Source organism: Mastigoproctus giganteus, chromosome 8, assembly GCF_048544385.1.
Source record: "Mastigoproctus giganteus isolate SK-2022 chromosome 8, ASM4854438v1, whole genome shotgun sequence".
NCBI lineage: Eukaryota > Metazoa > Arthropoda > Arachnida > Uropygi > Thelyphonidae > Mastigoproctus > Mastigoproctus giganteus.
In genome coordinates this window covers 185,139,899-185,164,104 of record NC_143582.1, presented here as the reverse complement: position 1 = coordinate 185,164,104, position 24,206 = coordinate 185,139,899, and the positions used below count along the sequence as shown (strand labels likewise).

General features: G+C 37.1%; 1 protein-coding gene across 2 annotated transcripts in view; it reads left to right on the top strand.

The window, feature by feature from the left end:
• LOC150082063 (uncharacterized) overlaps nucleotides 1-24,206 on the top strand; it is a 562,503-nt gene that overhangs the window by 332,004 nt on the left and 206,293 nt on the right. For both annotated transcript variants that reach the window (XM_090379088.1, XM_090379087.1), the window contains exon 10: nucleotides 20,187-20,230. In XM_090379088.1, coding sequence (XP_090235214.1) covers nucleotides 20,187-20,230 — 44 coding nt within the window. The remainder of the gene's footprint in view (nucleotides 1-20,186; nucleotides 20,231-24,206) is intronic.

The following is a 24,206-nucleotide window of genomic DNA, read 5'->3' as shown; positions in this document are numbered from 1 at the left end:
TGTTCAGATTACGAACTTAAGGGGGCATAAATTCAAATTAAGAAAGGACAGTTGTAGAATAGATGTGCGGAAATTTGCCTTTATCCAGCGGGTGGTTAATTGCTGGAACAAACTTCCATCTGTTGTTGTGGAAGTTGATGGGTTTAATAAATTTAAGGAGGAACTGGACAGGCATTTGGAGGGAATGGTGTGAATTTTTTTTTTTTTTTTTGGTTGATGCTGCATAAGCTCATACACTTGCTTTCTTGCATCACATGCCACTACTATTACTACACTGTTTGTTGTCAGTGGTGCACCTCTCAATTTGGGAAAAAAATTATACAGCTAATTTTAAAAATTAGAAATGAAGATAAACATATGCAGTTTAAATTTCACTTTATTGCCAAAAATCATGGCCTGGATTTCAAAATGATGGGAACCTATGGTTCATATTCACTGCCTTTTTGCATTAATTTAGCACAGATAAGAAAGGGAATTGAGCTGTTCATGACATCAGATCTGCATGGTGAACATTAATTTGTTAATCTGTATTAAATTTATTTTATAAACATTAAAATTGTTTTATTTTATTTTTTTTATTACAAGAACTTTGCATAAAGCTCCCTTACATAGATACTAAAAACATTTCATGGTGCGAATTGCTGTGGGGAGAAAGGATTGTTGATTTTGTAGCTTGTGGATCCATCTCTAGTGAAGCATTTTCAGTATAATACATGGCATGCTAAAGGAAAGGGATAGCAATCCCTGGTGTAACAGATAGTACAAAGCAAACATGTTTTGGTGTTTGTCTACATGCACATATGGTTATTACCAAATATTAATTGCTCTTACTGTACTTTAAAATATGTATTCAGAATTGCACTCTTATCCCTCAAGAATTCCTTGAACTAACCGAAGACTGCCAAACTCAAATCTTTTAACATATGTTCATGTTGTTTGTGTGACTTATTGGTATAACAGCTCCTAACGCCATAATTCACCTATTACAGTCTTAGTTGGTACAGGTTGTGTATTCATATGATGAATTAAATGTGTATGTACCTGGCAGCATATGGATCAGAATGTTTGAGGGACAAAGCAAAGTTGTATTAGGAAAGATGACATATAGCAAAGCACCAACCAAGCAGGTGGTGGAATGTGGATTTGACAGCCTGATTTGGAATGTGCTCCGGTATTGTTGACATTATTTTCTAATGTAGATATACAGACACTGGACAAAAAAAAAAAAAAAAATTGTAATTTTTCAATTAATAAAAAAAGTGTAAACTTTTCTTTAGCACAAATCATTTACTGAATTCCCCTTGGTAGGATCCAACTAAACCCCTTAAATAGTTTATATCATATCATTATTAGGTCATTCTGAAAGTAATTGAGCCCATCATTAATTTGGGTTTTGTGGATTCTGGTGTTATATTTTCATTTTCCATTAAAGATAGTTCCATACAGTCGTATAGTATTTAAACCTGATGATTTGGCCAGCCATTTTAAATGTTCCAGCAATCCTCTGTTCCTTGTTCCAGTTAAAGTATAGGTAAAATCTGAATTTGTCAGACCACATCACATATTTTCAATCATCAGCAGGCTAGTTTTTATGTTTTTTAGTCCATAATAACAGGCTTTTTTTGATGTGCAGTGCCATTCTTTTGTTATTGTGTTCTGTGTTGGTGTTCTTCCTCTCTCTCTTTTTTTTTTTTTTTCCTTTGGAAGCCTTTTATTATTTTTCAATTTTTGCCCAGTGTTGTGGTTGTGTAATTCTCTTTTCAGTGTTTTCCTAGAAATTGGCTGACGAGATCCTTTTTAACTGTTTGAAATCATGTTTTTGTTTAGTGGGCACAATATTTGTTGCCAATCGTGATTACTTAGCACAGACTTTTGACCACAACTCTTTAAACTCTTATTACTGTCCTTTCTGAAACTACAGTAAATTCACTTCTTTAACAGTATGCCCTTTAGACCCCTGCCAAATGCTATCACTACTTTTTGCCACTCACTAACATATTTTGTACATTCCATTTTCGGTGGTGGAAATCCTTGCTTCTTCAGTCTTAGCTGGTATACATCCTGTAAATTAGACAAATCTATTTCTCTATTTGGGTTAACCTGAAACACTAATTTTAGTGCTGTTAGCAAACAATTGTGCAAGGTACACATATTCAATCTGTTATGTAACCTTAATACTACAAGATTTTGTCTGCATCTCTCAGTTGTTTAGGCTGCTGAAATTTCTTGAAGTTTTGTAATTTGTAAATTTATATATATATAACTTAAGAATAATATGCCAGAATTTTAAATGAACATCTTTGGTTCATTCTAAAAACATTTACTTATTCTGGAGGGAAATTTCAGCTACCAAACTGGGCCAGCCTTCTTTGTCACCTTCAATATTTTGTATTCCTTTTCAATACTTGTTCACATATTTTTTACAGCTTTTTTTGGATGCAATAACTAAGGAGTGAGAGTGCATTAGCACACATTCTTTGAATGGACAGTGGGTTCAAGCCCATGACTGCTAAATATGATTAACAATAGCATTAATGATTTATTGCAAGCTCCTCTGACATGGTGGTCATGCCAGGGTATAGACAACTTTTTACAAGGAATAAACAAGTGCAGTAGTTTTTCACAAGAACTCTTCAATGAGGTGACTTTTATGTCCACTCATTTCGGTGTTCCATATTACATAATTGGATGTATTGACAGTTTTACATATCTTGTGTTCCATTTGTCACAAGCCAAGTTTTAAATCATGCATATCAGTACTGGTAATTGAACATCATCCTGTATACTATTGAGCAACATGTATTTTTAGTATAGTCTTACTTGGAAATGAAGCCTTACAGTGAATGTCAATAAAAATTTGTTAAATTTGATGAAAAATTTCCATCTATACAAAAGCTGCAATTTTCACGATAAAGAAGTTTTGTGAGTGAAGTGTTTGGTGTGGCTTCTCCTGAAGGATAATTGTGTCCATCGTTTTTGAAAAAACTGTCACTTCTGTTGTTTACTATGGCGTCAAAATGCAATTTATTGCATTTCTACAGGAAAATGAGAGAGGCAACCTGCCATACTGCACACTCAAATACTGAAATCTTACAAGTTTTTTTTTTTTTTTTTAGTGGTATTGAATCATATCACAAGAACTTTGGTCAAGTAGGTCTCCTGATTTAACATCACCAGACTTCTTTTCATGGTGACTGTTAAAGCCTTACAAGAGCAATCTGCAAAGCACTCAGCAACACAGAGTGATGTTGAAAATACAGTCAGGAATGTATTGACACAAACCCTTTGCCACATTTCTTGTGCCATGATCAAAAGAGTTAATTTATGTATTAATAGTTAAATATATTAATGTGTTAATAATGGAGGACACTTCCAGCATTGTTTATAAACTATTATTTGTTCTTTTTTTTATATAACAAATTGTATTTATAAATTAAATTATATTTACTGCTATTGATAAAGGAGTGGTTGAATGGGAGAAGACAGAGTAGTTATCATTGGTTACTGTTCTTCTTAAACTAATATTATTACTGGAGTCTTCCCCTGCATTCTCCAGGGTTCACTGCTAGGCCCATTGTTGTTTTCAACATTTATTAATAATATTGATGAATTCACATCAAGCTTACTGTCTGAGTTTGCAGATGATCCAAGTTTGGCAGGGTGGTTAATGACAGTCAAGGTATGCTACTGCAACATGATCTAGAAAAAATTAGGTAGATAAGCCAGAAAGTGGTAGTTGAAGTTTAACCTTGATAAATGCAAGTTACTGCTTATGGGTAGTGTAATCCCAGAAACCCTCAGTGTGGTACCACACTGAGGGTAGTGGAGACTGAAAGAGACCTGGGTTCAAAGACCTTTCAAAGTAATACACAATTTTTAATATTTTCATTAATTTATTGAAACATAAGATATTGCATGTATTCGAAAATTTGATGAACAAAAAATTTATTCCCATATGCACCACCTTGCAAAATATCCTGCCCGTGTCTGGGGGTAATTTTGCAGTCAGACAAAGTTATCTGAGCGGTGCAGGCAAGACTACAGGCTGGGACAGCTCATGGTTTTGTCAGTAATATATAGGAATTTTGCTAGCTGGAAGAAGAAAGTGATAATTATCCCATTGTATAAGGCCTTGTGTACAGCATACAGGTCTGGAAGCTTCATTTTAGGAATGGATGCAATGAACGAGTAGTGGGGGGGCAGCAAAAGACCATGCTTACCAAGAAAGACTTCTTTTCTTCAAATTGCAGCATCTGGAAACTAGGCACTTGTGACGATAGCTGATTGAGGTGTTTAAGACTTTGAATGGATTGGATAAGCTAAATGTTTGTGGCATCCTTACCTTTTTTCGGACTATACACATAAAGGGGCATAAATTTAAATTGAGGAAGAATGGTTAGGAGAGATGTGTGGAAATTTGCTTTTGGCCAGTTGCTTGTCGATTGTTGGAACAAACTTCTATTTGGTGTTGACAGTGGATAGTTTGAATAAATTTAAGAAAGAATTAGACAAATTATTAGAAGTGGTGGACAGTTGAAGGGGAAAGGCCCCCTCCAACATATAGAGATTAATAAGAATTATTAATAGAGATTAATAATAATAATAGACATATAGAGATTAATAAGAAGTTTTGTGGATTTGGTGAAAAACCACATAATTGGATAAGTTGAAAAAACTTGATGGAAATACTGAAGAATATGGGAAAGTATGTGATAGATAGAAGATTGCTAGGGAAACTGTATTGTTCCCAAAGGGAAGTGTTGAGGTCTTGGTGGTAATACAAGGAAAATGGAAATAGGTAACGCTGTTGCTCCCTAGAGTTGCTTATTTTGTATACAGAAATATTTGCAATGGAAGGAGATGAAGGAGGTGGACAAAACCATATAGAAAGCGAGATTTGCTGATATAGATTTTTTCAGAGAATGGTACTATAGCAGTTTAAGATATTGTATGGGCTTAGTAGATGGCACAGGGAGGGTGAATGCAGGGTAACTATGGAATATCTTTAAAGATGTAATGACAGGAGCCACAAATGTTATATACCATGAAGCAAATATAGCAAGAAGAAGATGCAGAGATGGATGAATAATAAACTGCTGAATTTATTATTCATCCATTCATCCAATCAGTGTAGTTTAACAGAGAAGAAAAAAATGTCATAGGAGAGTTAAAGAGCAATGAAAAGTTTTGAGGTTACCCCAACTATTAGTTGATCTGCAATAGTACCACATAAAGGATTAGGCTGGTGAAGGCTGATTATTATAAATCACTGACTAAGACAGTAAAGAATAGGAACAAAGTATTTTTCATGTATGAAAAAAGAATGAATCAGATCAGACGAGTCCATTACATAATGGGTATAGGAAAGTTGTAGATAACCTTGCCAATAAATTGAATGGGTACTTCACATCTCACAGATGAGACGGCATTCATGAAGAAGAGAATTGATGTGAGTGAAGCTGAGTAGTATGTAATTAGCAATATTGAATTTACAGTTTGCTTCTTTTTTATTTGAAAAAATTCCAGCCTAAAGCCAAATATGACTCTTAGGGTTGATGGCATATACCCAGCAATTTTGAAGGAGGAGGCAAGGGAATGCATCATTCCTGAGGGAGAAGTTCCTTTAGATTGGAGATGTTTCTCCAATCCACAGAAGTAGTTCTAAGAGTGCAATGAGTAACTAGATCAGACAGTAAGGAGAAATCATGAAAGTGAATATTAAAAATACAATATCTGGGCATCTAGATAGATATAATGCAGTGGAGTGCCAATTATCCATGATAATTGGAGGAAGCTATAGCCTACTAGATAACTGAAAAACATAGTTTATTCAAATTATCTTTTATTAGGATTGTAATGGGTCTGTATTTCATGTAAAAATGAATGACTATTGCGTAAACAAAGGAACACAGTGACATTCTAAAACATAAAAAAGATAGTGATTTTGTTAGAAAGGTTTTTTTTTTAACTCGTAAATACCATGAACATGTAGAATTTTGACATAATCAGTCCCAACTTGATTTTCCATGAAATTAAGTGATGTGTCTGTAGCTGCTAGGGCCTCTTTAAAAAATTACAAGCAGCTTACTTTACAAGCTGTTGTTCCTCTTTTGGAGAAATGCTTGGACTCACCACTAGCTCTTTTGCACTTTGGATTAAGTTATTGTCAATCATTTTCACCCTTGTCCACTTGATATTGATGGTTTGACTGTCGATGATCCTGCCCAGATAGCTGACAAAATGAATGAGTATTTTGCATCTGCATTCACACATGAGAAATTCTGTAAGGGGAGGACAGAAATTTACTGAACTCTAACAGGTAACTAAATGATTTTGTAATAACGGAGAGCAAAATAAAGGAGAAATTGTTGCAGTTAAACATAAAAAATCACCTTGGGGGGGGGGGGGATATATTCAGTTATATTGAAGGAGGCAGCGGGAGAAGTAAGTAAACCTTTAGCCATAATTATGATTACATCCTTAGATTCAGGCGAGGTTCCCCTGGACTAGAGATGTGCAAATATATGCCCAATTCACGAAGGGAGTTCAGAGGGTGACACAAATAATTATAGACCTGTTAGTTTAACTTCTATTCTGGGGAAAATAATGGAGTCACTTGTTAAAGAAGCATTGTATGATCATCTAGACAAGACTGCAGTAATAATTCAGACACAGTGGGGTGGGGAAGTCTTTTCTGACCAATTTGATTAAAACTGGATTCAAAAAATAATTCTGATATCATATATTTGTATTTCAGGAAAGCTTTTGATACTGTTGCACATGGAACACTGCTGTATAGATTAGAGCTGTATGGCATTAAGGGCAAGTTGCTACAATGGATAAAGGGATGGTTGAGTGGGAGATGACAGAGAGTGGTAATAAATGGACTAATGTTATTAGTGGAGTTCTCCAGGGTTCAGTGCTGGGCCAATTGTTGTTTCGTGTATTTATCAATGAAGGTGTACCAGGCTTAATATCCAAGTTTGCAGATGGTACAAAGGTTGGCAGGGTTGTTAATGACAGTAAAGGCAGTATACTACTACAACAGGATCTAGAAAAGTTAAGCAGATGGGCTGAGAAGTGGCAACTGAAGTTTAATATTGACAAATGCAGACTACTGCATATGGGTAGCAGTAACCCAAGATGAACATACTAACTGTGTGGTACTACATTCAGGGAAGTAGAGAAGGAAAAAGACCTGGAGGTAATTGTGCAGTCAAATATGAAGTTCTCTGAGCACTGCAGACTGGTTGCCAGAGCAAGTCAATGAAGCCTTGTCAATGATATATAGGAATTTTGCTAGCAAACACAATGAGGTGATTATTCCTTTGTATAAGGCAATGGTTAGACCACACCTTGAGTACTGTGTACTCAAGGTGTGGCCTGACCAATCTGGAGGATTCATTTCCAGGTCTGTCTGGAGGATTCATTTTAAAAAGATGTAGAATTGCTAGAATGAGTACAAAGAAGAGCAGCAAGATTGGTGAGATGAACAAATGGTGCTCTTACCAAGAAAGGCTTAAGTTATGCAAGTTGCAGAATCTGGAGAAGTTATGCAGAATCTGGAGAATAGGCACCTGCGAGGTGATCTGATTGAGGTGTATAAGGCCTTGAATAGATTGAGTAGGTTCAGTGCTGATGGGATTCTTCCGCTTGTTCAGATTACAAACCTGAGGGAGCATAGATTCAAATTCTGTGAACAAGTTCTAGAATAGATGTGCAGAAGTTTATCTTTAGCCAGCATCTAGTTGATTGCTGGAACAGAATTTCATCTGTTGGTGTGGAAGTTGATAGCTTAAATAAATTTAGGGCTGAACTAGACAATCATTTGGGGTGATGAATTGGATGGGTGAAATGGAACTTTTTTTTTTTTTTTTTTTTTGGCTGCTGCTGTATAAGCTTGCTTTCTTGCATCATATGGCTCAACTAATGCTAATTTTTTTTGTTATCCAGGTTCATTTTCATTAGTATTTGACCCAATCCCAAAATTAGCAGTCAGTATTGTTTGAATAGTTTTTCAATTGTTTGCATTTCACTTCCATTCACACTGCAGAAATGTTGTAGCATCTTTTAATTTTTTCAAACTAAAAAAGGATTCTTTTTTTTTGCTTAATAAAGTTAATAAAACTTAAGCTTTTCTTCGTAAGAGTACCCCTTTGTTCCATTCGCTAATTTTGTTGCCCTTCTCTGTACTCGTTCCAGCAGCTCTACATCCTTCTTGAAATGAGGCCTCCAGACCTGTATACAGTACTCAAGGTACTGTATACAGGTCTGGCCTGACCATTGCCTTATACAAGGGAATAATCACCTCCTTATCCCTGCTAGAAAAATTCCTGTATATCATTGACAAGACACCATGAGCTACTCTTGCAGCCCGTCTGCACTGCTCAGAGAACTTTATATCTGCCTGCACAATTACCCCCAGGTCCTTTTCATTCTCTACCACTGTCAGTATAGTACCACAGAGTTGCTCTGGGTTTGCTGTTTCCCATATGTAGTACTTTACATTTGTCAATGTTAAACTTCATTTGCCACCTCTCAGCCCATCTGCTTAACCTTTCCAGATCCTGTTGCAGCAGCATAGCATCAGTAGTGTCCTTAACAACCCTGCCAACCTTTGTATCATCTGCAAACTTGGACATTAAGCTTGATATACCATCATCAATATCATTTATAAATACAGAAAACAATAATGGACCCAACACTGAACCATGAGGGATTCCACTAATAACATTAGTCCAAGATGAGCAGTGTCCATTGATTACCACCCTCTGTCTTCTCCAACTCAACCATCCCTTTATCCATAGCAACAATTTGCCACCAATGCCACACTGCTCCAATTTGTGCAGCAGTCTTCCATGTGCAACAGTATCAAAAGCCTTTCTAAGATTAGCATTAGTAGAGGCATTTGATGCAAGAAAGCAAGCTTATGCAGCATCAGCCAAAAAAAAAAAAAAAAAAAAAACCCACTTCCACTTCACCCCTCTGTTCGTTCAAAATACCTGTCCAGCTGAGCCTTAAACTTATTTAGGCTATCAACCTCCACCACAAGGGATGGCAGTCTGTTCCACCAACCAACCACCTGCTGGCTAAAGGCAAATTTCCGCACGTCTATCCTACATCTGTCTTTCCTCAATTTGAATTTATGCCCTCTCAGGTGATTTTTCTGAGCTAGAGGAAGAATCCCATCAGCATTGAGCATGCTTAAACCATTCAAGGCTTTATACACCTCTATCAGATCACCTCGCTGGTGCCTAGTCTCCAGACACTGTAATTTGCAAAACTTAAGCCTTTCTTCGTAAGAGCACCCCTTTGTTCCATTCACTAATCTTGTTGCCCTTCTCTGTACTCGTTCCAGCAGCTCTACATCCTTCTTGAAATGAGGCCTCCAGACCTGTATACAGTACTCTAGGTGTGGCCTGACCATTGCCTTATACAATGGAATAATCACCTCCTTATCCCTGCTGGAAAAATTCCTGTATATCATTGACAATACTCCATGAGCTACTCTTGCAGCCCGTCTGCACTGCTCAGAGAACTTCATATCTGCCTGCACAATCACCCCCAAGTCCCTTTCATTCTCTACCACTGTCAGTGTAGTACCACAGAGTTGATACGTTGCTCTGGGGTTGCTTTTTCCCATGTGTAGTACTTTACATTTGTCAATGTTAAACTTCATTTGCCACCTCTCAGCCCATCTGCTCAACCTTTCCAGATCCTGTTGCAGCAGCATAGTGTCAGTAGTGTCCTTGACAACCCTGCCAACCTTTGTATCATCTGCAAACTTGGACATTAAGCTTGATATACCATCATCAATATCATTTATAAATACAGAAAACAATAATGGACCCAACACTGAGCCCTGAGGGACTCCACTAATAACATTAGTCCACGATGAGCAGTGTCCATTGATTACCACTCTCTGTCTTCTCCCCCCCCTCAACCACCCCTTTATCCATAGCAGCAATTTGCCTCCAATGTCACACTGCTCCAATTTGTGTAGCAGTCTTCCATGTGCAACAGTATCAAAAGCCTTTCTAAGATCCAAGTATATAATATCAAAGTTATTCCCTGCATCCAGTTCTTTTGTGACTGCATCATAGTATCCAATCAAGTTGGTCAGGCAAGACTTCCCCTTAACAAAACCATGCTGTGTCTGAGCTATAACTGAAGTCTTGTCTACATGATCCTGCAGTGCTTCTTTAACCAGTGCCTCCATTAATTTTCCTGGAACAGAAGTTAAGCTCACAGGTCTATAATTACTTGTGTCAGCCTTTGATCCTCCTTTGTGAATCGGGGTCACATTTGCACATTTCCAGTCTATGGGTACCTCCCCTGAGTCCAAGGAAGCTCTCATAATTATGGCTAAGGGTTTGCTTACTTCCTTTGCTGCCTCCTTTAATATAACTGGATAGATCCCATCCACCCCGGGTGCCTTTCTTGTGTTTATCTTCAACAGTTTCTCCTCCACTTTACTCCCAGTTATTTCAAGATTCTGTAGCTTACTGCTAGAGTTGAATACACCTCTGGCATTCCCCTTGCTGAATAACTCCTCATGTGTGAATGTCGATGCAAAATATTCATTTAGTTTGTTAGCTACCTGAGCAGGATCATCAACAGTTGACCCATCAATATCAAGTGGACCAATCTGATTCATCCCCTTCCTTCTAGAGTTTACATAAGTAAAGAACTCTTTGCTGTTTTTCTTTGCATCCCTTGCCAAGGATTTCTCGTAATCTGCCTTCGCCTGCCTAACCTCCTTTGTAACTTGGTTGCATATCAACTTGTATCTATCATAGGCTTCTGTGTCATGTGTTAATTTGTAAGTATCCCATGCATTTTTCTTCTCTGCCATCCAAATATAAAGATCCAAATATATAATATCAAAGTTATTCCCTGCATCCAATTCTTTAGTGACTACATCATAGTATCCAATCAAATTGGTCAGACAAGACTTTCCCTTAACAAAACCATGCATATTTAAATTAATTGGCCCAGGCATTGCAGTTTTCTTGTTCTTTGTTGCAGAAACCACTCTATCTTTACAGTTTAAAGTTGTTCATTTGTAGCACCTTTGAGTGATTTTTCTTTGGGAAGCTCCAAAGAAATGTTTTACATTTAGACAGATTCTTCAATCCATTTTAATTATGAAATTTGTCTGCAAGTGATGACTTTCACCTTTTCTGCATCTTTTAATAATTTCCAGTTTTTCAACTGTTAAAATAACTCATATTTGTGTGTAATTGACAGTTTAAGTGGTCTTACAATAATTGTGAGAAAAAATTATGGAAATATTGTGCATATGTATAACAGATGACAAACAATTGTGAAAGTAGAATTACAGTACTGTACTTCAAGATGCCAGGTTGTGACTTACTGTGTGTGGAGATGGGATACATATTCAATTTCCATTACATTACTACTTTACTTCCAGAAAGAAATGATACACTCCATTAATTATGCTTTTTTAATAATTGCAAAAAATATATATCTGCTCTATGATCAATCCAACTCAACAGATAATTGGTGTTCTGCCGTATTCTGAAGGAAACATAACATGGTTTTGTAAAGGTAAAAGAGTCACTCATGGGTTGGATATAGAAAAGGCAGAGTGACATGGTTAATGGTCACTTCTCAGATTGGACCAGCATAAAAAATTAGGTTCCCCAAGGATCAGTGCTGAGAGTGCTATTGTTTCTCATTTTCTTAAATAACATTGATGAAGGGATACAGTATGTGATATAAACATCTGCAGATATCAAGATGGGAAAATGACCGTTGCTTAGCAGGACACAGGGATTAGGTCTTCAGGAAAATGTGTAACTATTTTTTATTGTTGCAATGTGTAAGACTTTATGCTTGGGAAATAACAACCCCAAATTAACTTGTACATTAGGAGGAGTTGAATTAAAGATGGTAGAAGGTGAGGACAGTGATCAGGGGATTGCAATCCAACAGACAGGAAGTTCTTCATGCAGTGTAATAGAGAGGAGGGGATTATGGTGTCTTATTGGTAATTTATCAAATGTTTGCTTGCAAAGTTAGGGAGGGCATAATCCTGCTGTCTAAGGTAATGCTGAGACCTTTGTCTAAGCATGGAAACCACACTTAAAAGAGAAAGAAATGAAATTGAACTTCTCAACGTTTTTTTTTTTTTTTTTTTTTTTTCCCCCCGCTTATGCTGTATAAACTTGCTTTCTTGCATCATATGGCTCAACTAATTCTAATCCAAAGATGGGGAAAGATGAGTAACTTGGTAAAATTTGGATGGGTGCCCATATGAGGAAAGACCTTAAGTATGTAGGCTAAAGAGCTTGGTAACTAGTTACCTTAGATGAAATTTGATTAGGGGGGGGGTCTCTCAGGCTCTGAGAGGGGATAAAAGGGGATGGAAAAGGTGAAATTTTTATGTTGATTATTGATACTAGACCTAGGAGCCATAGATTCAAATTACAGGATTTGTCAGGCATATTTTTTTTTTTTTTTTTTCTGAGTGTAACTGATGAAGCTTGCAGCAGATTGGAGGAATAATTTGATCTGCCGAGAGTCAAGCTAGCAAGTAGCAAAATAGTCGTAAAAAAAAATTTTTTTTTTTTTTTTTTTTTTTCTTTTTTTTTTACTCTGATACAGCTCCAATGTGTAAATGTTTTTGGCAACCAGTATGCTAATGTCCCAGGACCACAACCACAAATTTTCACTGCACTTCTGCAAAGTACTTTTTTGCCACTTTCTGAGAAAACACACTACTTTGGAGAAGTGCATTTCTTAAATTAGTGTGTGAATGCATGGATCTGAAGTGTAATAAAGGCAATATTGATTAAAACTATTGCCACACTTACCTGAGATGTGCTTCTGTGCCTATTTCTGAATGGAGCACAAGCTAAGATTCCAAAAATTTCATTGGAAAGCTTCAGGAGAGTAACTTTAAGGCTGAGTGGCTACTGCTTGGTATATGTAATTATGATTTCATGGAGTGAGAATGAGTCAGTGTCAAAATGCAATCTACTGTTGTTGATAGGAGCTGACAGTGGAGGACAGGCCTTTCTCCACAGCAATTTGTGGATGAAGCAAACCCAAGTTGGGTTGACTCTGGTCTTGTATAAATACACTACCTAGAGTGAGTATTGTTATGAGCAGTAAAGGTAAACGAAATGTGTTGTCATCTCCACAAAGTCCTGCTAACTACAGTGAAAACATTGTAAATTATCATTTAATCAGTTCACATAAAAGCATCCCTAATTATAGCTGCTTGATGAGAAGTTAAATGTTAACAATTAGTTAATATTCAAGCTAGACAAAGATGCTTGCTTGGGAATAGCTTGTGTTTTTGAGCTGGGGGGATACAGCTAAACAGTACTGGGGGCAATCTCTAGTGTTGTTTACCATTTATCTTCCCACATTCGATTAATGAAGTGTTAGCAGTATGGAGCATGCTCACTGGACAAAATAGATACTAGTTAATAAAAATAGGAAACTTCTGGTCACTTCAAACAGTGGACGAGGTTTTGCAAATCCAAAGCTCTTACCTAGAGATACTTTGAAGTACCTTGACTCATTCACAGAATAAAAAAAAGCAAAGCAAAGCTGCTGGAAAAACTATTTATTTATTTTATGTGGTAGCAGGGGACCCACAGATTAAGGTTGAAATGTATGGCATTTAAAATAACCATTTTACATACAGTAGAGTTCTCTCTGTTCCTTAGCCTGAATAAATGTTTTTTAACCTGAAGTAAGGTTATGCAACCCTGCATGATTCAGAAATTTCATGCTCTTTTTCTACTTGGTCCACATAACTGAAACTCCCACTACCTTTCAACAAGTGTTTCCGTTGATTTCTGAAAAACACGAATTTACCATGAGCACCATCTCTCATGTCCGATTATTGAAACACTCTTTAAGTTTTATGTCAGCATATCCAGTTGTTACATTCTCTGGCTTTTGTGTCATTAAAGAGTCTGATCGGTGTCCAATTGCTGAAACATTCTGGTTTTTCAATTGACATTTTGCTCACTCTCAGTCAACATAATAAGCGAGATATTTAAAACTACCAAATAAGATATGATGAAAAATGTCTAGTGTTTTTTTTTTGTCCAAAACCCTCTGGACATTTTTCAAAAAATATTCATATATATATATATATATATATATATTATAGGTCTTAGTATTCGTATCAAGACATTTTTCAAAAAAATCCACATTTTTCAAAAAATGTCCAGAGGGTTTTTTTTTTTTTTTTTCAAAAAATATTTAAAGATATATGGTTTTAATATAAAAAATGGATTTTTCACATTGTATTCATAATAAATTTTCTTTTTATACTCTGGGATGACCACACAGTCAGAGGAGTTCACAAAATAGAAAGAATACAAGAAACAGCACTGTATTTAGCATTCAATAAATTGAATATAAAGGTGGCATTGAAAAGTAAATAATTCTGAATTATTTCTTGCCAATTTTTAAGACTATAAATGGGGTAACTTTTTACTCCATTTAACTAAGTGTGCATTTAACTAAATGTGAAGATCTAAGAACACTGGTGCAACCAATTATGGGTTAACCAGCATTTACATGCAGATCTTCTTCCTATCCTACCTAATCAGTAGTTAACAAACTGTATTTGTAGGTTTTGTTGTTAAATTTTGTTACTGATGTTTTTCAGATTTGTTTACTCGCATCATGATGGAATAGGTCCAAATCCTAGATGCATTGAACTCTTTAAATTATTACTACTATGCTTGTTCTTATTTGCAGCTCTTCTGAACTGACAGTTGATACCAATGTTAGCAAGAAGAATAAATTTATTTCTTAACTGCATAGTAAGGCAGTACCCGCCGCTGGATCTGGTCTTAGTATTCATATCAGTTGAGATTCATTGTGACGTTGGTTATGATGAGGAGAGGAAACAATTGTGGACTCTTCTTATTGACCAGTGGCAAGACAGATGGAACAATTGTACCAAGGGTTTAATAACCAAGAAGTTTCTTCAAAGTATTAAACAGTTTGGAAAGAGTATGCCAAGTTGGGTTCAACAACCCCCCTCTGTTCAATGTTCTAGTATTAGTATTAGTAACGGCCGCATGGTGCAAGAAAGCCTATGGCTTATGCTGCACCAGCCAAAAAAAAAAAAAAAAAAAATCCGAACAAAACAATGATGAAAACAAAAAAAAAATAAATAAATAATAATAATTAATAAATAAATAAAAAAATATATATATATAAATAAAATATAAATATAAATAAAAAGGAAATTAAATCTATCATCCTATGCGCTTCCCTTACCCGAAAGTACTATCCAGATGACCTTTGAATTTCCCCAAACTGTCGGCCTCTACCACCCATAAAGGCAACTTATTCCAGTAATTTATAACTCGCTGGCTAAAATAAAACTTCCTGCAGTCCAATCTAAACATTTCCCCCCGTAACTTGAATTTATGTCCCCTAGTTCTAGCATCATTTATAATCTTGAAAATTTTGTCCTCATTCATTTTACTGATGCCTCTCAGAGCCTTAAACACCTCAATCAAATCTCCTCTGAGGTGTCTAGTTTCCAAACTCTGCAACCCACATATTCGAAGTCTTTCTTCGTAAGGACGCCCTTTTGCCGATCTCACCAGGCGAGTTACCCTTCTTTGCACCCTTTCAAGAAGCTTGATGTCTTTCTTTAGGTGCGGTCTCCATACTTGAACACAGTATTCCAAGTGTGGTCTAACATAGGCCTTATATAATGGGATTATCACATCCCTATCTCTACTTGCAAAAGTTCGATAGATCATCGATAGGACACCATGGGCCTTCCTTGCAACCTGTTTACAATGCTCAGTGAATTTCATGTCTGACCGTATCGTAACACCCAAGTCCCTTTCCTCCAGTACTGGGTTTAGTTGAACTCCACCAAGTGAATAAGTTTTTTTGGGATTACTGTTTCCCAGGTGTAATACCTTACACTTTGTTGGATTAAAGCACAGCTGCCATTTTTCTGACCATTCTTGAAGTCTATCTAGGTCTCTCTGAAGAAGCTCAGCTTGACAGTGATCATTAACTACTCTACCAATTTTAACATCATCTGCAAATTTAGACATCACGCCCTCTATCCCTTCATCAATGTCGTTTATGAAAATTAAAAACAACAGTGGTCCTAATACTGATCCTTGGGGAACCCCACTTCCTACATCAACCCAATCTGAGGAATAGCCATTTATCACAACCCTCTGCCTCCTGCCCTGAAGCCATCCTTCTATCCATCTAAGGATTTTCCCAGTGATTCCAACCTGTTCCAGCTTATAAAGCAACCGCTCATGTGGGACTGAGTCAAAAGCTTTGCTGAAATCTAAATAAACAATGTCGAAATTATTCCCTAAATCCAGCTCGTGAGTGACCCTTTCGAAATAGCGAACCAGATTTGTTAAACATGATTTTCCCTTTACAAAACCATGCTGAGTATCCTTGAGAATTTCAATTCGATCCAAATGATCCTGAATTCCACCCTTGATCATTGCCTCCATGATTTTCCCTACTACTGAAGTCAGACTGACAGGTCGATAATTTCCAACTTCACTTTTAGAGCCACCCTTATGTATGGGAGATACATTTGCACTTTTCCAATCCAAGGGAATCTCCCCAGTCTAGTGATGTTCGCATAATTAGCCTCAATGGTTCAATGCACTCGCTTGCCGCCTCTCTTAAGATTATAGGGTATATTCCATCAACTCCAGGAGCCTTACTGGTCTGTAGGCTCGAAAGTTTTTTCATTAAATAATCTTGCGAAATTTCAATATCATTAATTACATATTTTTTAACTTCGCTCCCACAATTTCCCATTGCCACAAAAGGCTTTTCATTTGTAAATATCGATGCAAAATAACTGTTGAGTTCATCTGCAACGGCAGCTGGTGTATTTATTACTATCCCCCTTTCCCTTACGTAAAGGTCCGATCTGGTTTGTCCTGCTCTTCTTGGCATTTATATATGTGAAGAATTCTTTATCCCCCCCTCTTTGCTCTGTTTGCTAGTGATTTCTCATAAACTGCCTTTGCCTGTCGAACCTTTTCTGTGGCTCTATTACACATCACCTTGTAGCTGTTATAAGCTTCAGTACTTTTTATTGCTCTGTAACCTTTCCATGCCACCTTTTTCTGCTCAAGTAATGTGGCAACTTCACTATTCATCCAACTTGGAACCCTTCTTGTGGAGTATTTTTTTAATGGTATATACGCATTCAAGGCATCTGTGATTAATGTTTTAAAAGCGTACCACAGTTCAATTGTATTCATTCTCAGCGCGATATCTACCCAGTTAATAGAGGCCATGTAGTACCTTACGGCATCTAATTTCCTTTTCTGAAATTAAAACCCATTCCTTTGCCTTTTACTTCTGTCTCCTCTCTCGTCATCATCCACCGTAGAACTCCGTGATCACTTCCTGCTACTGGTTCCTCTACTGTCAGCCCTGTTATGTCATCTGATTCATGTGTGATGATGAGGTCTAGGATATTCTTTTCTCTAGTACTTTCCCTGACATGTTGATACAAATAACAGTCATCTAGTTGATTTAAAAATTTTGTTCTCATGTCGAGTTTCCTTCCCATTGCCTCCAATCAATTAGAGGCAAATTGAAATCACCCATAATAAGGCATTGACGCTTACTTGCCCATTCCATTTGCACGTAGAGGCTTTTGTCATAATCTTCACAATCACCTGGTCTGTAGATTACTCCTACTCGCATTATACCTTTGTTTCCAACTATCTCACACCATACAGACTCTATACTAGCATGTGAAATGTCTGAATCCGGGAAAGCTATCGTCGCACTCAGACTGCTTCTGATAAGAAGCATTACCCCACCACCCCTTCTATCTACTCTATCCTTCCTAAATACATTATACAAGCCGTACTGAAACTCATCATCCCCAATTTCCGGGTGGCACCACGTCTCTGTAAGCCCTATTATGTCCGCGTTACTTGTTTTAACCAGCAGTTCGAATTCGCTCATTTTATTGACGACACTTCTAACGTTACTGTATAAACAATTAAGATTTACTGTTCTTGTATATTTAACAACCCTAACACAACCCTTGAAGTTTTTTAGGCTCTCTTCCCTGATATTAGCTACCCGCTCACATGAAACGTCTTTGCCCCCAGAACATCTAGATAATACGTCCAGTTGGGGTAACAGATAAGAACTCTTAAGGTATGTGCAAGAGTTACATTGACCAATATTATCAGATAAACGCGTGTCAGTATTACCCACATCCCCCCTAACTAGCAGTTTCCCTGAACCTTTAAGGTATCCTCAATAATGCTGGCAAAAACCTTTGCACCACCTTTGTTTAAGTGTATCCCGTCTCTACAAAACAAATTCCTTCTACCTACAAGTGTGGGCCATGCTGATAGAAATTTACCCCCTAAAGTCTTGCAGATTCCGTCAAGTCTTGAGTTAATCCACAAGGCTCTTAACGTATAATCCCTCCTATCGTGTCTGGGCAGAATTGCAGACACATAGACATTATGGCCTAGCTCACGACATTTCCTCAGCATGGTCCTGTATTTTTCCAACAAATCGTCAGATCGTGTACGTTTAATATCGTTTGTCCCCACATGAATAATAATATTTTCTTTACCCCCTTTAAAATCTGACAATCTGTTGGTGACATCATCAATAGTTGCTCCCGGCAGACATACCCTGGTTCTGCTCCACCTATCTTTATTACAAAAAATATTCCCCGTTTCCCTGACAATGGAGTCTCCTAATAAAACAAAATCCTTTTTAACCAGAGTAGTTTGCACTTGGTTTTTCTGTTCTGAGGCTCGAATCGGGTGTGCATCACTTGGTAGATTGCTGGAGTTTTGGGTCCCTGACGAGCTCCCAGATGCATTATTTTCAAGGGCAAGCACTCGTTTTTTCAGGGACTCAAATTGTTCCATCAGTACACCAAATTGTAATTTAAGATTGGTGCACTCCTTACATTGATCACAAAGAAAAGAATCCCCAGGTGAGGTAGGATTAGTCACCAGGTCTTGCTTACAAGGCATGGATTCTTTGGAAAATTAAATAATTTGGGTATTTCAGCACGTTCATCACGTACTTGTGGAGAAAAAAAAGACTGGGTACATCTTTTTATAGGTGCCATAAATACCTGGATCTATGAGAGTAATTGATTGATGGAGCACCCAGGTATGCAAACGCTGATGTCTGGATGTGAGGCACTTCTACTGAAGACAAGGACAGACTTTGGTGCTTTCTAAAATTTTGCAGTACAAGTATGACAAGTCCTGTTGCAAATGGAGTTAGAACAATGCTGTTAAAACTACTTGTGTGAAATGTGGTTGAGTGGTTGGACAAAATAGTCCACTGGACATTGGAATGGAAATTTTTTAGTCAGGGTAAGCATAGGATGTGTGGTACCATTCCAATTAATGGTGGGTAGCTTTCCCTGTGAAAATACACAAATGCAGCTATTGCTTACAGTTAAACAGTGTTCTTGTGTGAGAGCAACATAGAATAAGATGATTTCTGTGCACTGCACTGGATACTTCCATGGCACATTCCAGTATTTCGCAGAGTGAAATGGATGCATATAGAATGTCTCTTCAGCTGTGGCAAACATGATGGAAGAAGACAGGTGAAATGATTCAACAGGGCTAGTGCAAGGACCTTTTTGCTAGCTATTTTTCTTGGCAGAGATTCAAACTCACATGATATGAACCATAGTGTTTAAACTCCCTATAATGGAGTGGGCACATGAACTTCAATATGTGTTATATGAACTGTAGGGTTTTAATACCCTATAATGGAGCAGGCACATGAAGTGCAAAATTTCAATGTGTTATAATAGAGCAATTGTGATTATCTATACAGTATGCAGATAGTGGCAGGGGTGCCAGGAAGGCTGGCTGGGACCACCTAGTACAATAAATAAATAAAAAAAAGTACCCCCACTTTTAGTTTAACTGAGATCATGATTCAAAGATTTTATCAAACTTTGTTATCTGAAATGGAACAAAGCAGTTTTGTTTCAAATTTTAATCATTGGATGACCCTCTTTTTTAGGATGAATGCTTGCGTAGTTATTTTCTTCCTAGCTTTATACATGTATTAAATTTGTTTAAGGATATTCAAATTCCTTATATATTTTGAAAATAATGTGTCTGAGACTTAATGTTTATTTACCTTCCTCCTTCTAACTCAAGGTGGCCAATGTGAAGAAGGTTCCAGATTCCCTTTCTGTCATGCGGTGAGTGTTTTTAATTAAGTAATTTTCAGAATTATTGTGAATCTTCACCTTACTCTGATGTAAAATATCTTTTGTGTGAAAGATAATAGAAAAGTTGGAAGACTGCATAGGTAAAAGCTGCACTAATATTGTGTTTTGACTTAACCAAAAAATTAATGAAATTGGTGAATTGTGAAGGTATGACATGAGATAATCAAGGCATTTGTTTATGTGCTATAGAAATAATATTGCTTTCATTCAATTTTATCCTCACTTAGTCACAGACGGCAGCAAGTTTTTCTAAAAATTAATTGATACTTAATATAAAATTGTCATGCACCAAATAAGGATACTGTTTACGATGAACAAGTGGGTGATGATATAAACATGTTAAATGACATAAGTTGTGTAAAAGGCATAAATGATGCACAAATGCAGAATTGTTGCATAATAGCATATAATTTATGTATATAGCTATAATAACAAAACTAATTTTTTTCACAAAAAGCATCATACATCTCATATTACAGTTTAAAGTGAGTCTTTCGTTCACTTTAAATACATAGCACCCCCCTGTAAAGTGAAGTATACTACAGTTAATTTTCATTGAGTGCAGTTACCCAGATGGGTAATTTTGGAAGTGTTGCATCATCGGTGGGTAATTAAGCACTCAGTCTTGGAGCTGATGACCAATCTATATATCTGCTTATTTATTTACATGGTGACTCCATAGCCAGGTGGGCAGGAGCAGCAGTGCGTAGCACACGCTTCTTGATTAGACCGGGGTTCGAGCCCGTGACCACCAAATACAGAGGATGCAGAAAGTTCAGGGAATGACCACCACATATCCTGGAGCAATATGGCCTTAGTTGCTAATGCTCCTGAAAGTAAAAAAAAAAAAAAAAAACCAACCAAACCAATTTATTTACATGCACTTAAGCATGATGCCTGATTACAATATAAGGATATCATATATTACTACATTGAATTGTTGGCCTAAAATATGACAGTCACTATATAAATACACAAATTCAAATGTGATATTGCTATAATAAATTAAGAAGTTTCATTCAGTAGAATTAAGCACTTCTTTAAACTATAGAGTATTTTAGGGCAAAAGCCAATGAGAAGCCAATAAGCTTCAAAACAGCACCATCTAGATGGTGGTATCTGCCGAGAATAAGTAACAGTATTCTCCACTGGTGAAGTGTTACTTATTCGAGGTAGTACAATACCATGGCAACTCGTTATGAAGGTATTCATAATATGAGATTGAAACTATGCCAATTTAACTACTTTGGTAAATGGCTACGAATTAAACTGATGCTATTGCAGTAACCTATATGTTAATTATTCTACCACGTAACATGAGGCTCTTGTCCTAAAATTCTCTGTAGTCTATACTAGTGGACACCATCAGGCATCTCTCATATTGCAGAGTTATACTTCATAACTGGGTTGTCACTATTGCAACACTAGGGTACCTGCCCACCCACCCACCAATGAGAAGCCAATAAACTTTGAAACGGTGCCACCTGGGTGGTGGTATCTGCCAAGAATAAGTAACAGTAGTCTTCCCCACTGGTGAAATATTACTTATTCAAGGTAGTACAATACCATGGCAACTTTTTGTGAAGGTATTCACAATATGCAGTATAATCAAAACTATGCCAATTTAACTACTTTGGTAGATGGCTTTGAATTAAACTGAAGCCAGTTTAATTCATAGTAGTAATTGGTTTAATTAAGTAGAGGAACATCCTTCCTCTTAAATTTATGCCTCCTCGTGTGTGTGTGTGTGTGTGTGTGTGTGTGTGTGTGTGTGTGTGTGTGTGTGTGTGTGTGTGTGTGTGTGTGTGTGTGTGTGTGTGTGTGTGTGTGTGTGTGTGTGTGTGGTTCTCAACAAGAGAAAGAATGCCACTCACTGTCAGCTTACTCAATCCATTCAAGGCCGTAAATCTCAATGAAATCACCCAGCAGGAATGAAGCTTTTCTAGGTAAGAGTACACTTATTATATTCCCTTCACCAATCTGGTTGCTCTTATCTACATCTTTCCTAAAGTGAGGGCTCCAGATCTATATACAATACTGAATATGTGGCCTAACCATGGCCTTGTACAAAGGGATAATCACCTTGTTTCTGCTAGCAAAGTTTCTGTATATCACTGACAAAATCCCATGAGCTGTCCTGGCAGCATATCTGCACTGCTCGGAGAATTTCATATCTGACTGCATAATTACCCCCAGGTCTTTTTCATTTTCCGCTACCTTAAGTGTAGTACCACACAGCTGATAAGTTATGCTGGGATTAATGCTACCCACATGCAGTACCCTGCATTTCTCAATGTTAAACTTCAACTGCCATTTCTCAGTCCATTGACCCAATTTTCCTAGATCTTGTTGCAGTAGCTCATCCTGATTACTGTCATTAACAACCGTGCCAACCTTTGTATCATCTGCAAACTTGAACATTAAGCCTGATATACCTTTATCAATATCATTAATGGGTCCAGCACTGAACCATGGGGTATTCCAATGATAACGTTAGTTCAGGAAGAGCATTGCCCACTCTCTGTCTTTTTCCACTTAACCATCCCTTTATCCATAGCAGCTACTTGCCCTTAATGCCACATTGTTCCAGTTTATACAGCAGTCTTTTATTAAAAGCCTTCTTGAAATCCAAGTATAAGATATCAAAATTATTTTTTTCATCCAGTTTCTTTGTTACTGCATCATAGTATCCAATCCGATTGGTCAGACAAGATCGCCCCTTCACTAATCCGTGCTCTGACTACAGTATAATAGCATTCTTGGTCCTGTATTACTTCTTTAACTATTGATTCCATTGTTTTCACTGGAACAGAACTTAAGCTAACAGGTCTGTAATTACTCATGTCACCTTTTAATCCCCCATTGTGAATTGGGATACATTCACACATCTCCAGCCCGTAGGGACCTCCCATGAATCCAACGATGTTCTCACAATTATGGCTAAGGGTTTGATTAACTCCTTTGCTGCCTCCATTAGCATAATTGGATAGATCCCATCCATACCTTGTATCTTTTTTATGTTAAGCTTCGACAATTTCTCTTTCACCTTCTTTTCGGTTATCAGAAAATTATTTAGCTCCCTATTAGGTTTTGATGAATTGCTGGCATTCACCTCCCTAAAAATCTCTTGCATGAATATAGATTCAAAATACCTGATTAGTATCATCAGCAGTAAAACTATCGACATCGAGTGGCCGAATGCAATCCAACCCCCTTCCTTCTCCTGTTACTATAAGTAAAGAAGTCTTTTCTGCTTTTCTTTGTGAGTCTTCTCTTAATCTCCCATATCTTGTCTAACCCCATTGTGACTTGATTACACGGTAGTTTATGTTTAACTTACGCTTCTCTATCACCTTTTTGCCTTTTTTCTCTATCACTTGATAATTTATATGCATCCCATGTATTTTGCTTCTTTGCCACAAGACTCATCAGTTCATCTGACATCCATTTAGGTCTAAACCTGCAACAGTATTTCTTAGTATGAAAATCCTAGTAGCTTCTATGATTAGTTCCCTATATGCTTCCCATTTAGAATTTTCTGTTGATAATATCATCATTTAGTTCCACTACACAGAATTCAAAAACTGTCTGAGGCCACTGAGTCACCCTTAGCAAAGCAAATACCCTTTCCTTTATCTTTGACAGTACAAATGTGCTTTAAGTAAATCCCACATCAGTACACTGGGATCACTGCCACCCAGTGGGTCTTTTACATGGAGATGCTTAATGCATAAAGAATCGCTGCTTATAATCAGATCAGGTGTATTGCTTCCTCTTGTTGCCTCTCTAACATGCTGCTGCTGTAGAAAACAGTTATTCAGTAAATCCACAAGTCTTGCTACTGGTTGAGTGAACAACCTCCCCCCTTCAAGTTCCAGTCAATATATGGAAAGTTAAAATCCCCCATTATAAGAATCTGATTTACTGGCCCCTCTATTCTCTGTAT